This window comes from Vicia villosa, linkage group LG1, assembly GCF_029867415.1.
Source record: "Vicia villosa cultivar HV-30 ecotype Madison, WI linkage group LG1, Vvil1.0, whole genome shotgun sequence".
NCBI classification, from domain to species: domain Eukaryota; kingdom Viridiplantae; phylum Streptophyta; class Magnoliopsida; order Fabales; family Fabaceae; genus Vicia; species Vicia villosa.
The window spans coordinates 188,958,248-188,976,308 of NC_081180.1; the positions used below are offsets into that span (position 1 = coordinate 188,958,248).

Here is an 18,061-nt window from a genome sequence, read left to right on the forward strand (position 1 = left end):
AATAATAAAACAAGCCAAGTTAGTTTTATTTATTTTTTATTTCAAACTTGTGCACAAGGAAATGAAAATAGGTAAATACCAAATACAAGTTTGAGAGAAACTAACCTTCAAACCAGATTTAGCTCAATTTTGAGAGAAACTAAATTCCCTAAACTATTAAATAGTTTATACTTAGTCCCCGAATTTAGAGATCCAAACACAAACTAATTAAAGTGTAGGAGACCTAATTAAAAATTATTTAAAAGTTGAGATTCCATTTAAAAAAAAAATTAGTTTAGGAATTATACTAAATTCAGGTTGGTTTATTACCTTTGCTTCCCAAAAAGTAAACATCAGTATGGAATAGGGAGGTGAAGAGTATCTTTTGATGAACTTTATCGGCTTGTGGTCATTAGTTTTGGGATTTTCTACAAAACTACATCATGTAAATTTGAATGAGTAAAAATACCTCATAACATATAAAAAGAACTTAAGCCTGCGCTTTTATCAAAAAGCGCTGCCTAATGATTCCTAACGCCAATCCTTTTATTTGAAAGCGCTACCTTAAGAGGATTTAAACCAGCTCTTGTAACAGAAAACGCTGCTTAAAGTGAACTTAAACCAACACTTATACTTTAAAAATAAGTGTTGTCTATACCTACAACAGCGCTAAAATATACAACGCTGTCTATGATTAAAAAAAGTGTTGTCTAAGGTCTTATTTTTCATAGTGGAAGCGACGTAACAATTGACGTTATGAAAAGTAACGACTTAACACATCAGTTCTTAAAACACTGAGAGGTAAACTTTTTTGCGCATAAGTTCGAACCCCATCATGTCCACTTTTATTATTTACAAAACTAACGCCTCAAATATCTCGGTTTATCTATAAAATCGAGGTAAGATTGATTCTTTTTAATTAAAACTCGTTACATTGTTTACTTAGAAAATTAATAAAATAATTTGTTTACAAACTACAATGTTTACCCAGAATATTATATTGTTTATATAAAATAATAAAATAAAAACTAATTTGTCCATGAAGATCATACGTTGGATCTTCAATTCCTTGATATTCTGGGCAAGATAAAATGTTGGGTGCCAATATATTTTCTATTGTTTTTCCTTTCATTTGTTTCTAATTTGAACAAAAAAGTAAAATATCACCGTGTCCACTTTTATTATTTACAAAATAACGCCTCAAATATCTCGGTTTGTCAGTAAAATTGAGAGGTAAGATAGATTGTTTTTTTAATTAAAACTCGTTACATTGTTTACTTAGAAAATTAATAAAATAATTTTTTACAAACTACAATGTTTACCCAGAATATTATATTGTTTATATAAAATAATAAAATAAAAACTAATTTGTCCATGAAGATCATATGTTGGATCTTCAATTCCTTGATATTCTGGGCTAGATCAAATGTTGTGTGCCAATAAATTTTCTATTGTTTTTTATTTCATTTGTTTCTAATATAAACAAAAAAAAAGTTAGATAAATAAATGATTTTCTGCTCAAATAAATGTTTAAGAACACAAACCTTAAATCCAAATAATTTTTTGGTCTTGCGTTTCATCATAGAGAACTCTTCATGACAAATACTCTTCCAAACCTTAAAGTGGAGGATGTAGATAGTTTCAAGCGCTCCCTGTTGTTTCATTGTAAAGTTTTTATATTCATAATGCTTTTATAATAGAAGTTTTTTATTTCACGCGGATCACTAATCGCAGTGTCTTAAGCATTGATAGTCATGAAATGGACGACAAGGATTTGTTTATAGACGGTGGTCAATATCCTTCACATTTTAGAAATAAGCATACTTATAATAAGAGAGTGATTTTCCTCCACTATGAATTTCGCTGGAGGTGGAGCAATTAACATATCAACCCTTGAATCTCTATCATTCAATATTTTTTACTTATAAGTGTAGGGTTGAGATTTCACTTAACAAAAATGTCATGGGATAGTATACATTAATAAGAACACCTTCTCACAACTTATTATATCCATATTAAACACAATCAACTTGATTAGTTGTTGAACTACGTTTAAACATTAATTATTAAATCACTTGTTTAGAGATATGCATAAACTTTATTAACAATCTTTACAATAAGTTTCATGTCCCCTAGCTAGTGATAATACACAATAAAGAGGAACACACGTTTACTAAAACAAAAACAAAAAATATATAACTCAACGTGTTGGTATATTAGGTGTTTGGATTTGACTATATTAATCCAGTCAAGTATGGAACACCTGTTTGAGGAATCCAATCATCACCACTCACAAAATTAGAGACTGTGAAATTTGCTGCATCCGAAGCATCAATAACATGATAACCAGACCATGTGACTCGATTTGCAGTGCTTGAACCACCTCCTCTATTATCATATTCTGCATAATACAAAGTACTCAATGCAAAATCACCATCCCATATATGCCAACCAGAAGGATTTATGAAACTATCCATAGATGATTGCATAACTACCGTCCTTGAATAATTCTTCCATGGTCTCCCTAAATATGTTTCAACTGTTCCAACATTAGGAGCCAAATCATCTGCTGCTTTAATAGTTGCATTTTGTATAGAAGTTCCTGTGTTTTGATTTGGATCGGTTCGACCTTGCGCTGTGATGGTATTGAATTGTCCATTAAGAGGAAGACGAGGATAGATGTTACAGTTTTGTAAAACAACTGCAGCATTTCCAAATATGAAATCAACTGTTCCATAGATATCACATTCTCTATAGAATTGCCTCAAAGAATGTGTATATAGTGTGTCTTGATACCCTTCAAAGCTGCAACGGTAGAATGTGGACATGTCAGCCCCACTTCTCATTGCAACTGCTTGATGTTTTCCTGGTCCAGCCGTGTTGCGAAATGTTATATTAACTCCCACAAACCCTTGACCTACCACAGCTGTAAATCCATATGAAGCATCAACTAAGTTAGTGAAATCTTTAATCTATAGATAATATATATAACATATGACATAATCTAGATTTTTCTTACCAAATGTGGCAGAATTGAATGTTGTGAAACCATCAACAACATTGTGATTTCCTGTGATAACTGTTTTGTTGATTCCTTCTCCAACCAGCATCAAGTACTTCTTCTTTTTGTCAATAGATACATACTCTTGATACACACCTTCAGTGATAAAAATGAGAAAGTATCCATCACTAGCAACTGTGTTATTCGGTGCAGCAGCAATTGCTTCATTGATAGTGCTAAAGTTTCCACTTCCATCTTGACTAACAACCACAATATCACTTACCACAACACTATTTTCATCTGTTTGAGTTTGAACTAGTTTTCGCCCATGGCGTCTAGCTGAATCATAAATAGCGTGTGCTTTATTTGACATCTTCAATGGTAACCGGCCATTTTTGAAATTCAAGTGTTTGCCGCTTTGTGGCCATGATGTTCTTATTTTTTTCTCTGGCATCCAACCTTTCAAGAACAAGGCTAGGGTTACACTATTAAGTTTTTTCTCATTAGAGAGTGATAACGATAAGTCGTTCTTCACTCTGTGATCAGAAGAAACTATAGTGTCTAGACCGTCCAAACATGTTTGTTGGTTAGTCAAAACTGCACTAAGAAACGTTTCGAAATCTTCTGCTTGAGAAGTTGGAAGAACATTACTATATGTATTTGTTGTGGCATAGGTGTTTGATAAGTATTCAAAACTTAGGCTAGCAAGGAATCGACAATCTTCGAGAGCGTGAATTGTGGATTGAGTCAAAGACGAGCTACCTTGAAGATATGAGTCCAATAAGTTGATGAACTTATGAGATTGTGACAACGATTTTTGAATAGAAATGCGACCGTAGTCATAGATGTTTCCATTTTGATTACCGATAACGGTTTTACAATAAGTAGGGTTTACAATAGAGTTGCAAATGGTTTCTGGTGGAACAGCATTTGCTATACACAATGAAACAAAGATCAAGAACATGGAAAGTAGATAGGAGAAATTCTTGAAAGCCATTATTTTTTGGATGAAGGAATGAAAGGTTGTTATAGCTTGATTGATGAATATGATGTGCATGGCTTGTAGGGTTTATATAGAAGATGAATATTTGTCTTTAGTGGAATGAGGGAAAGTCAACTGATAGTTAGAAGGAATTTTATCTATGATTTTGATAATGGCTACTGGGAATGCATTCACCTACCTACCAGTGTCTTTGTATTTATCTATGATTTTGATAATGGCTACTGTGAATACATTCACCCACCAACATTCTTTTGTGAAATATTTAATTTTAATAGGAATTTAGGAAGAACTTAAACATGCATCAAGTTCAATGTAATCGTTTAATAATATATAATGTGGGATTATGTTTAATTGTTTAGATTGGTATAAGGTTAGTCTGGTACACGACTTATGATCTATATATCCATAGGAATATATAAAATATTATAGTTTAGTTTTTGTCGATTGTGGGGTTGGTTCCCAACAGTCACAACACACAAAAATACAAAATAAAAGATTTTCGACAAGATAACATAAACGTGGATGCATGCAATCAAGTGTATCTAATTAGAACTAAGACTAATAAGAGCTTCTTGTACTAGGTTTACTAAAATAATATTGGTGGTACCAATGATTAGTTTAAAAAAAATTCAGTTCTTTTTTTAAATGTTAGAGACTTTGAGAATGGTAAAATTCGCCAAAGTGTTGACAAGATTTATCTGTAAAACTCATACTCGGCTTGAATCATTTCCCTTATATTTTTAAAAAACAAAATGATGATCTTGTATGGATGGAGTAGTCTGCGGCTCTCTTTCAGATGACGATAACCTTTTTCTGTCGCCTCCCTTTAGTCTTCAGGAGTTAGATTGTGTAGTGTCCCAGTGTGATGGATACAAGAGTCTAGGTTCAGATCTAAATAATTTTGAGCAATTCTATTTGTAAGATATTGGATCGAACTCTACTATGGTCGAAAGGTAGCTTCTTGGTTCAACAGGATTAAGCATGAAGTCGAAGGTTGTTCACATTCTTGTGTCGAAGATGCTAGGATTGTTAGCATGTTAAATTAGGTTTTAGTGTTTAAACCCCAATTTGTTAAGTTAGCTTGTTTATTAAGTTCACTTGTGTAATGGACTTTGTGGAAAAAGCTCATTAGTTAGTATGTTAGGTTTTATTATAAATAGCATACTAGTCTCTCATCATTACAGCGGCGAAGCATCTGGCATTCGATGCTTTCATTGCAAGAAGGAGGGTCACACAAGAAAGGTGTGCCCTGAATGCCTGAGAGAAAGGAGGGTCACATAAGAAGGTAACTTGAAAGATATTTTACTATTGTTTATGACTTATACAAGACCCACACAAATACCAAGAGCAATCCTCTTGGACCAAGAACAATCGTCTTGAATTTTACACTAAGTCCACTAAGAGAACAATCATATTGGACCAAGAACAATCATCTTGGATTTTACACCAAGTCTGCTAAGAGAACAATCCTCTCAAAGTGACTTTCTTGCTTCCAATAATCCTGGAAAACAAGGTACAACCAACCAAGTAGCACAAGAAAAAAAATCCTTTCATTGCTACTTTCTTGTTTCCAACAATCCTGGACAACAAGCAATTACAAAACACTTTTGGAAAATATTTGAGTAGTAAAGTTGATGAACATATATCAATCACTATGATTGATCTTCTCTTCCAAACAAGCAATTTATAATAACAATATAGTTCTCAAGTGTTTTGTGAATGATGGAGAAATTTTTCTAAATTGAATATGAAACAATTGGCAGAAAAATATCAATGAAAGTTTAAGTATCAAAAACACTTGTTTGAAAATGAATGAGAATATGATTTCTAATTGCAATGGAGGAGGTGATTTTTAATTTAAAATTACATGTATTTATAAGTACATAACACCTCTATGAAATATGGTAAAGGTTGAGACATTTTCATGAAGATTTGCAATAGTTTATAATAACAATGGTTCATGAAAAAACATAATTTTAAATTCTGTACAGTACTTCATAAGTAAGTTAAAACGGTCACTTGACTTAACAAGTCTGCAGCAATTTTTAAATTTCAATATTAAAAATACTGTTTCAGAACGTTGTAAATTGTAGCTGTTTTTCTGCTGTTACGGCAGGTCAAAATGCCACAATTTACCACAATTTACCAAAAAATGCATGTTTGATAAAATTGAAAATTTGTCTAATTATTTGAACCAACCTAATGCAACATCTATTGATTTATCCATGTCTATAGATTATATTTGAAAGTGATTTAACATGGTTCAAACATGATAAAAAATTATATTTTAAAGTGATTTAACATGCCTCAAGTATGATAAAAAAATATATATTTGAAAGTGATTTTGAACATAAATGACCAATGCATGCAAGTGATTTTTTGAAGAATAATTTGAGCACTAAAACTATCAATATAATTGCATGCTTGTACCTCTATCAATCAAGATCCATGCTTAGTCTTAAACTTTAATCTTGAATAATTTGGTGCTAGCTTTTGCTCATGATAAGACTTGGACACTTGAATTGATAAAATATTATTGAAGCTTTTTTCATACTTTTTGACATGATTATTTGACTTGTACTTTGTCTTCATCAAAACACTTTGAATGGAGAGTCTTGACATCACAGAATGTTGGCTTACTCTTGTCCCCAAGAGATCTTCTTGAGACTTCACTATAATTTTGAGCCTTTATAGATTATGCCCACAAACCCTTATTACAATCAAATGGGAGATTTTAAATTGGCTTTTCCCTTAAATAAAAAGAGAGATTTCCTCACAAACCGAGTAGATATTTCACCAACGATCTCAATAATCGAACATAACTTTTGCATGTTGAGTTCAATAACCTAACAAATATTTTTAATGCTTGATATCAAGAACGAAACTCAATTTTTCAAGAGTATCACACTCTTGAAAATAACAACAGAGGCACAACATTGATACAACTTTTTTCTCATAAGTAGTTTTTATTCACAAGAAACTAAGGCAACTTTGGTAAAAGAATGTATATAATATATATATATATATATATCTATATATATATATATAGAGAGAGAGAGAGAGAGAGAGAGAGAGAGAGAGAGAGAGAGAGAGAGAGAGAAAGAGAGAAGACATAGATAAATTGTAATGAATTAAGAAAAATTCAAATTCTGGTTGAAATGAAGTGAGGAGAAACCTCTTTTATATAGGAAACAATTTGCTTCAAAATGGAAATAATGGCCTAATCGATTAGGTGCATCTAATAATCAATTATTGTGACCCAAAAGGAAATTTTTGATACATATAAATTTTTATTAGTTAAGAAACTGTTACAATCTATCATAGACTTAATTAGGTATTATCTAATCGACTAGATAAATGATCTAATCGTTTAGACAACTTGAAAAAGTCTCCTAATCAAATAGACAGTCCCGTAATTTATTGGCTAGGCCATACAAATATTTTTAGGTGACTTTGTTGAATAAAAGGAGGCTTTAAAAGTATTTTAAGTATGTGTGAGTTGTATTAGTATCTTTAACGAGACTCTGGTCACTCAAACAGACATGACCAAAAGAGCTTTTACACTTCCTCTCTTTAACAACCATGAAGCTTTCAAATTCCTTTTCTAGATATACCAATCATACAAGCATTTCACTAAAACCTTGAATATTCTACTTGATGAGACTTGAGATATCTTTAATTTAATTGCCATCATCAAACAGTTGGAAAGATCTCATCACCGACTTCAACGTTCATATGCGTTATTGTCATAAAAACACCAATGAGGTTGCCAGCATCGAGATCATCGGCTTGATACCTGCAAGCATATAGATCCACAAAAAGTGTTTGATGTAAGCTCGAGTCACGGCTTGCACCTACGAAGGGGAATTTCCATTTACACCCTCTCTGTCAACATTAGCATAATACAAACATCACAATAGAAACCATGGCGAGAAAGAAGAATAATCCCTCAATATACAAAGAAGACCAAAAGAAAAAATCAACTTTATCTTTTTGTAAACATGTAGACAATGCGGAACCCCAGGATTAACAAAGGCAAGTGCACTAAAGCAAATTCAACAACCCATATCTGATCTCGTTCGTGCATTAACACTTAAGTATTCTATTTATAACACCCATATCCTAGAAGCCCAGGGCCATGTAGAGAAGCTACATCATGAAATGTTTTGGTTACAAGAAAGACATTTAATGTTCATGTTTCTAAGGTCACCTACCTCTACACAGCGTGTCTTCGGCCTTGTATCTAAAGTGGATACTTGCCCGAATACGTCAGGCAGCGAGGAAGAGAAAAGTTTAGGGTAGTCTGAATGCATCTGCCTCACTCATATCCATATTGAGAAACAAAGACTTGGGGTGCAACTGTCTTTTAGACTAGCATGAAGGCCAAGCAAAACCAACCTAACACCAAATGCCAAATTTAAGAGAACCTCACAGAAGATTACTGGATAGGTAAATAATCGCAAAAAATACACACATCGAGTTCAAACAACTTAATCACCATCAACAATTGGATCTACTCCAACAGTTTCCACACTCCACACAACGTTAACTAGGGCCATTTTTAACTGTCGGTCATATATAAACTCGTCTACACGCTGCAACAGATACAAAGTTTCACCTATCTGAAATAACTGACTTTAATATTGCAAGGCTTACCATATAGACATCACCGCTCCGCCATACTAGATATCATCATTGCCTTATTAGAGATCTTTTTATCGACATGTCATCAATCTTTTTATTACACACTAAAATAATTACATGAACAAAAAAAATTTAATACATAAGATATTATAATAATATATTAGAAATCCACAAATATTATTAATCATAGAACAATAAGAAAAATAAACCTTACAAAAATTGACTTCTCGTGACATAAAAACTGTCACTAAAAGCCAATAATTTGTAAGTAAATATTTGTAAGAATTTGAGTAACACTCAGCTTTGGCATCAACTATAAGTGGGAATGGTGTCATGGTAAATTAAATGTCATTATAACTTTTAACTACGACAAAACTTTTTCCTACATTTACAATGAATGTCATTATACACTATGTTGGTATTACAAGAGAAAATATACCTACAAATTATTATTATTAGCTGTCGTTGAAACTTCAATACATATAATTTTTGTTATATCAAAATATAATAAATTAATAAATTCAATTTTTAATATAATTGAGAAATATCATTAAGAATTTAATGGAAATACACCGACAGTGTAAAACAGTTTTACACTGTCAGTAAAATCATAACTGTTAATTTTTGTAGAAGTTTAACTTTTTTTAAAAAAATCAGATATAAAGTATTTCCTGTTAAGGGTTGTAATACACTGACCATATAAAACATTTTACACTGACACTGCACAGCCTTTAAGCTCTATTACTAATATTAAAATAAAAATTACCAATTTAAAATGTTTTTCAATGCATTTTAACCCATAAGAAAGCTTAATAACTAAAATTAAACCATTATATTATTTTCTATTAAATTCAAATAGTTCAACCTAAAAAGTTTGATTTCATAATATATTAATAAGAATCAATTGCAAAAGAAATCATATAGTTAACATCTTACTATATATTAACTTCATGTTCCTATTTTCTATATTTGAATTTTCACATAAAATAAAAAAATTCTAATTCTTATATTTGTATGTTATTGTATCGACAATTTGAATGTTCTTGTGTCTTCACTTTCATGTATTTGCACTTAAATTAATCCTAAAATAATAGATAAATACTAATCATAATTATTTTATAGAAAATTAAATCAATTAAACTAGTAAGTAGATACAAACTCGAAGATTAAATCATATATATATAAAAAATTTAACCATTGGAAGAGAGAATTTACCTAAATAAGACCATTAGAAAGACCTAAGAAACGATAACACGCCCCCCATCCATTTAGCATACCATTGAGCTAAATAATTATTGACAATTACAACTGCCAAGTGTTATACCCCAAAATTTGCCCGCATCTATTTTCAAGAAAACTCCAATCTGAAAATTAAGAGTCTCATATAATCATGGATTTTTATTCCAACAAATATCCTGACATATGAAATACTTAGTTTTTAGAATTTTTCTTATACAGCAATTTGGCTTGCAGTTGAATTTATTCTTACGCAAACGCCAAATGCTGTTTATTACTTCACACATGCTATTTATTTATTTACAGATAAATAGTACTGACACAATTGGTACAGAGTTAAATCTTTTTGCAGGCGCAGAATCAGGAAACTCAGACTGTACTGGTAACAAGTAGATTATTATTATCTTTTGTTTCCCACTAATTTTTGTACTATATTCCATTATTTTCAAAAATCTTTTCAAATCTCTTTTTTTAAAAATCACATCTCTCTTTTTCCCAACACTATCATACACTTTCTTTCAAATCTTATTTCCACTCAAATTTTCCTTTTGTACGGAATCACATCATTCCCCAACGTCTCTATCCTTCTTTCCATTCTATAAATACCTATCATTCTTCCATAAAATCTCACATCAAATTCTAATTCATCTCTCAAATTTCCACTTCATAATCCATCCTTTCTTCTTTCCCGACAAAATGGCAAAGCGGTGGGAAACGTGTTTTCTTATGGTCATCACCATTGCTACGGTGATCATGTCTTTCTTCTGTCTACATAGCCCGGAACACTGTGGACCTGGGATGCTTATGCTCCCAATCATCTACATGTTACTATTTGTAGCATGGGTTATCAATCGTCATTCTTAAAATTTGCCGTATTTCTTATTTCTTAAATGTACCGTTTATTCGTCGTACTGTTCAATATAGTATGTAATATTTGTACTGTCAGTATTAAATGTTGTACTATTTGTCATAATATTGCTTAATTACTCAGATAATATTTTATGTGTTTTCTGCCAGTCAAATATTCATTTTTCTGTGCATTAAATGATTTTCAGGGTTATTATCGGTAATTTTGCCCGCATACAGTAAATATTAGTTATTTATTATGTCTGTGTTTTTAACAAGTCATGTAAATAACTTTAATTTTTCACATAAAACAAAAACAACAAAAAAGAAAATTAACTTTGACTGTTGATTTTTCACTCTAACTGCTACGTCAATACCTGAACAGTCAGTTGACAGCCAAACTGCTGGCAGTACAATTCTCAGTGTTTTGTACCATCAATCAAATCAATCTTTCACAATTCAAAATTCCAAGATTTTTGTTCTAGAAGTCTTCTGAATATCACGCGATTAGCAGAGACTCAACACTGCACAAAAATCAGGTACGCTTAACTGTCTCCTACATAAATAGTCCCTGACTAGGGTTTTCTTGTTTTTACAGGAGAAACAAGTTTTTGAGAGCTCAAATGGATTTCATACACATCCATATATCTCAAAGTACCATCATACAAATTTTCAAACTTCAATTCACTCAGACGCACCGTCAGCAGCTCAAACAGTCAACAGACGACCCGTTTGACCAAAAAAGTCAACAGACAGTCAAAAATGAAATTTTTTGTCAAAGTCCATATTTTTTCAAAGGATTAATCATTTGATCATTGGATGATCATAATTCATCAAGGAAAGATCAAAAATCAAAAAAACCCTAAGATTCAAAATTAGGGTTTTTGCCTGAAAAGTCAACTCAACTTTGACTAATCATAACTCTCTCATCCTTCATCCAAAAAATTCAAACCAAAGCTCATTTTGAAGGAAATTCAATTATCTTTCAAATGCCATTGATCCCATGGTCATTGGATTCACCATTTGAAAAATATGATCAAAGACATTACAGGTCATTTTCAAAGTCAACAAAAAGACACTTTTTTCTAAAGGACACACAAGGAGCATCAAAAATCATTTTGACATGAGACCAAAGGCATTGGTTAGAGGACTCTTTGAGGTTTCTAAAAAGTGCAAGATCTCCTTCATATGACAAAAATTGAGGGATTTACACCTTGTTGAAGTTGGCTAAATTTTGGAAAATGCATAAAATCAACATTGTTCAAAAATGCATTTTTTCCAAATGGGGCCAAGTTTTCATGGTTCAAACATCATTTCCATAATATTATGGGCCTCCCACGACCAAAACTAAGCCCATAACATTTTTCATCCATTTTTGTTTGATTTTTTCTTATTTTGAGATTAAATTAAAAGGAAAAATGAAAGGATAATGGATAGCTTGTATTCCAAGCATGACTCATCAATATGACTCATTCAACTCTGTCTCAAAGCAAAGTACAGCAGAGGGAGAGAAGAAAATCAAGCCATAGTGGCTTAAATGCCAAGCTACATATGTGGAAAAGTCAAGATTCTAGCAAAAGCACTTATTGCTTTCTAGCTTAGATTTTAAGCACCTCAATGCTTATATATAGGCTAGCATACTTCAGTAATAAGGGGGAGAAGTTCAGAAACAAAGCCTTACTCATAATACACTTGTAACCACTTGGAACTTTTTGAAAGAAATTCAAAATTCGAATTTTAGTTTCTAACTAGTTTCAGTTCAAACAAAGCATTCAAACATCATCTTTGAACATCAATAAACGTATCCCAATCAATTACAAGCCTTGAAGCTCACTAAATCGAGCTATACAGGTCATAATTTGTTCGAACTTAAATCAATTCGTATCTGGTTATCCACGCATGCTTAACAAGATGTAGACATATAGTTGAGTTTGGTTTGATGTGTAGATCATTTCTGGAAACTTAATTGAAGTTTGAACACGTATACACGAAACTACCATTTTAGGGTTCATAGTTTCAAAATTAGGGCTTTCTGAAATAGGCAAAATTAGAGGTTCTAAGTGGTACCATTGAGTTCGTATGGATCAGACGAATTGAATGGAGGGGTCGCGCCAAATTTATTTTTAGGTTTACCCCTATTCGATATTTTGCAGGACATGTAGCTACAGCAAAAAACCGTCACTAAAACCTTTAGTGACAGTTGCAGGCCTAAGCCAACGGACGGAGGAAGAAGACGAACTCGTGGCAGCCTCTCATTGGCTGCCCTGCGCGCGTTTGTTTTTTTTTAAATATACGATTCAGTGCTTTGCAGGCTATGTACGCATCATGCTCCCTCGTTTCAGTGACCACATGATCGTTCCAGTCACATCATCCAACGCTCCAGACAAAGCACTCCTTACCATGGACTCTCAATCCCACCACACCTGATCAGTATCCTTTTTTTTTCTATTTTTATTTTAAATTCTTTGTTAAATTAATTAAAATAGTTTTTAAAAATCCAAAAAATACACAAAAAATATTTTTAGACTTCTAAAATAATATATTATTTTCTGAAATAAAAATATTTTATTTTTCTTCAAAATTTCAATATTTTGCATAATTAATTAGTATATATTTATATATTTGCTTTTTAATTATTCTAACCAATCAAAAAATCCTAAAAAAAATTGTTCTTTGTGTTAAATATTGTTTATATATTATAAACTAATTTTGTACATATTTTGAATAATTTTCTCTTTAAGTTTTAATAATTTGTATAATTACTTGTATAATTATGTTTTAATTAGCTTAAATCAATTTCAAATCAATTTCAAAAATTCCAAAAAATTAGTTTTGTTTTAAAATTAATTGACAAATATTTTGTACATGTTTTAAACTTAATTTCTAGGTTTAAATCTATTTTCATCTTTTTTCTTCATTTTAATTTAATTAATCATGCATTAATTATAATTAAAATAAATCATAAAAAATCCAAAAACATGCCTTTTATTTTTCTTGCAATTTAAATTCCTAGATAAATGTATAGGATGTCAAATTCATGTAAATAGGCTAGTTTACATTTCCTGCACAATCGATGTAATAGCGTAGATTTACTTTCCGCACTTTACATTTCCGCATTTTAATTTCCAGCACATATAAACTGCGTGTATGTCAAAAATAAAAATTGCACCGTTAGATCACTAACTTCAAAGATAAAATATCTGAATACAAACACAATCACACTTGCACCTTTCAAGGTAATCCCTTCTCATTCTTTTCAAAATCAAAGTCAAAATTCTACTATTTTGAGTACAAAATCGAACCTTGCGTTTATATCTGGTGAAAGGATAGATTTTTAAAGGAAATAGGATAAAGACCTTACAACTCAGGGTAGACCTCCTAGTTTGCTTGCTCAAATCAAAACAAACAAAATTCTCATACACTGTTGTTTTTCAAAACAAAACTTTCCAAAAAGACAATACTTTGTATACATCCAAACACGGATCATTACAAAGTTAACGTTCTTTTCAAAACATCTTTCAAAAGATAAACAAGCATTTTGTATACATCCACACACGGATCATTACAAAATTCAATTTACAAAAGTATTTGAAACCACATATGAGCATTCTAAAGCAATTGAAAAGTGATAGAAAAACAAGTGAGCTAAGCAAACTTAAGAGCCCATGGATAACCATGGATACAAAGGGTGCTAACACCTTCCCTTTGTATAACCTACCCCCTTACCCAGAATTTCTTAAAGGTCTTTTTTCTGTTTCTTTTATAAACCTTTCCTTAATTGGATAAAATAAAAGGTCGGTGGCGACTCTGTGAATTTTCAAAATGCGAAAGCATAAGCGATAAAAAAGAGTCAGTTCACGTATCTCTCCAGAACAGAGGTATGGCCCGGGATAAAAAACGGAGGTCCACAGAACTGGCGACTCTGCTGGGGAGATACTTTCAAAAAAACAAAATGTTTTCAAAAGGGGTTACCTTAAGAGAATAAGTCACTTCGATGTTTTCAATTGTTTGACTTGATTGCTCTATTTTTCAAAGGTTTGTTTGGGTATTTTGCTTGTGTGAAAGATTCTAACCCGAATCTCGAGATACCTTAAGTATATGACAATAGACCAAGGAAACTGTACGGCATGTACCGATACGGTTGATCTGGTAGTCATCGTTAGTGCGATACTTTGGTTTATACTGATGTCCCTTGAAAACAATCAAGGAGTATATTAGGCTTCCGAAATGTCATTAAACACTAATTTGTCTTAGAACCTTTTTAGTTGAACTTGACTTGTGGCCTATTAAGTGGCTAGCTTTGAAATTGATCGAAGTTAGTTATCCTCGAGGAATATTATGATCGGCCGCTCGAGCGCCGTATTGAGATGTTACTTCCAAGGATCATAGAACCCGAATACAATTCTAGGACAGGTTTTAACCAACTCAACTTCAGTGGGGAGGGTATCACCTATCAGCTCCATGCAAGCCTTTAAACCTAAGGCTATTGTTTGATTTGTTTTTGTGTGCCACATGTTTGCATCATAAGCATATCATTTTTGCACCAAACACTTCAAGGATCAAAGAGTTTACCGTTGTTTTTGCAGGTAATGGCTCCCGCCACCAAAGATTACATCCGAATCAACATCTCAACGGTACCATCTGAACTAAAAGACTTAGTGTCAGAATTCCCCAGGAATGTTCAATTCACTGAAAGGCATGGTCACCTACTCCATTTGGTTACCTCAAAATTTGAAGAAGACATGATACGGGTCCTGTTCCAGTTCTTTGACCTTGAACATCATTGCTTTACCTTTCCTGATTACCAGTTGGTACCCACTTTGGAAGAATTCTCTGAACTAATGGGATTGCCTGTTCGAAATCAATTACCTTTCACTGGTTTAGAAAGGATTCCAAAACCTGAATTCATTGTTGCTGCTTTACATATGCGAAAATCAGAAATCGAGTCCAATTGGGAAACAAAGAGTGGAGTTAAGGGTTTGCTTGCCAAGTTCTTGTTGGAAAAGGCTCGACTACTGCTAGAAAACAAAAGTTATCTAGCTTTTGAGGAAGTTATGGCACTTTTGATCTATGGGTTGGTTTTATTCCCAAATCCCGACCAGTTCATAAGTGTACACATCATCAACCTTTTCCTAATCCGTAACCCGGTACCAACATTGCTGGGAGACATTCTACATTCTCTACACACTCGTACCATGAAGAAACGAGGAACTCTCATGTGCTGTATACCACTACTGGCTAGGTGGTTTACATTTCATCTTCCCCGATCAGTGTTGAGAAATGAACAAAGAATGCAATGGTCTCGCAGGATTATGTCTTTGTCTCATTCAGATATCCGGTGGAACAACTTCTTTCAAAGAGACATTACTATCATTGATCATTGTGGAGAGTACCCTAATGTGCCACTCCTTGGCATCAAAGGAGGCATCACTTACAATCCCTCTTTAGCTCTACGCCAATTCGGATATGCAAGGAGCAACGGTCCTCATGACATGATTATCCATGGCATTGTGTTTGATTACGAGAATGATTCTCATAGACATCGACGAAGGTTCATACATGCATGGGGCAGTGTCTATAGAATAGAAAGCAAAACTCTGGGGCAATGGAATTCTATTCCTATGGAACCCTACCTCAGATGGGTCCGCACTCATGCTCAGAAACTCCTTATGCCATATCCTGCTGTTCTACCTGTGACTATTGAACCAGAGGTCGAAGGATATGAACCTCAAGTTATTCTACACCCGGACATGCCAACTGACCTAGAAGAGTTGCAAAAATCTTGGGTTCAACTCAAAGAGGAAAGAGACACCTTCAATTCATACTGTCAAGACTATGAGAGAAGGATATTGGAGCTCACCGGACAGCTTCAAGAAGAACAGCAGATCAACACATTCCTGGGGGCAAAGAGAAAGCGTCCACGGGAGACCTGAAGGATCATTTATTTTATTTCTGTCTTGTAAGCCCAAATGAGGCAAAGAAAAAAGAAGCAAAAAAAAAAAAGAAATAAATTGATTAACTAACGTTTGTTTCTTCTTTAACAAATCTAAACTCTAAGATCCTTGAAACATTGCACACACATTTCACTTCATGCATTGCATATACATTTCATACATTGCATTCATATACATTGCATATACATTTCATACTTTGCATACACATGGCATCCAGTCATACACATTGCATAACAGGTTCACATTACGGATTTCTCATCTCCTCGCTGTTTATTTCAGTCAGAAGAGATGGAATCCGAGATAAGCATCAAGAACCTCGAAGCACAGAATACCCAAGTTCAAGTGGCAATTCTGGAACTGGCAAAGGGGCAACAAGAACTGAAAGCCCTGATAATCAAGAAGAAAAAGAAGCCCAAAGGATCTGTAGGCGTGAGTCACCTGAAAAGGAAGATCAAAATCCCAGTCAAAAAGTTCAAAAAGCCACCGATCCCTGAAATAGTCGGTGATGATGAACAAGAAGACAATCAAAGCAACCAGGGTTCTACTAAACCCTCTCTCTCTTCAAATGAAGAAAATGATCATTCTGGGGACGAACCGGATAATGAAAAATACCAACAGCTGGAAGACCGTATGAAAGCTATGGAGATACAAAAAATACCTGGCTTAGATTTCAATGATCTAGGGCTCATCTCGGATGTTGTTATCCCTCCAAAATTCAAAGTTCCTGTCTTTGCAAAATATGATGGAGTTTCTTGCCCGAAACTACATCTGAGATCCTATGTAAGGAAGATACAACCTCATACAACAGATAACAAATTGTGGATTCACTTCTTCCAAGAAAGTCTGTCGGGTACACAACTCGAGTGGTACTACCAGCTGGAAAATACCAAGGTTCATACTTGGGAAGAATTAGCTGCTGCTTTTTACAAACAGTACCAATACAATGCTGATCTTGCGCCAACCCGTACTCAACTAAGGGGCATGTCTATGGGACCAAAAGAAAGTTTCAAAGGATATGCACAAAAGTGGAGAGATATGGCTGGAAGGGTTCAACCACCCTTATCTGATCGCGAACTAGTCGACATGTTCATGGGCACTTTAACTGGCCCTTTCTATAGCCATTTGCTGGGAAGCTCATCATCAGGTTTCACTGACCTGATACTGACCGGAGAACGTGTCGAAAGTGGCATTCAAAATGGAAAAATTCAAATAGGTTCCTCCTCTGGTACTACAAAAAGGCCCATCAGCGGGAGAAATGAGGTCAATGCAACACAAATTCAGAAAAGTCGCAAAAGTGAGCAGCATCAATCTGTAGGGGCAGTTCTGATCTCCGCATCTGCACCTCAAAAAGATCAACAGCCAAAATATACGCATCGACCAGATGCACCAAGAAGAAAT

At 33.4% G+C, this 18,061-nt stretch overlaps 1 protein-coding gene across 1 annotated transcript; it reads right to left on the reverse strand.

Annotated features, from left to right (window-relative positions):
- Positions 1–2,196: 2,196 nt before the first annotated feature.
- On the reverse strand, positions 2,197–3,995 carry LOC131621381 (probable pectinesterase/pectinesterase inhibitor 20). Its single transcript, XM_058892422.1, has 2 exons — positions 2,999–3,995; positions 2,197–2,905 (listed from the first exon to the last, which is right to left on the reverse strand). The coding sequence occupies exons 1-2, from the start codon at positions 3,975–3,977 to the stop codon at positions 2,214–2,216; spliced, it is 1,671 nt and encodes a 556-aa protein (XP_058748405.1). The 5' UTR covers positions 3,978–3,995; the 3' UTR covers positions 2,197–2,213.
- Positions 3,996–18,061: the final 14,066 nt, after the last annotated feature.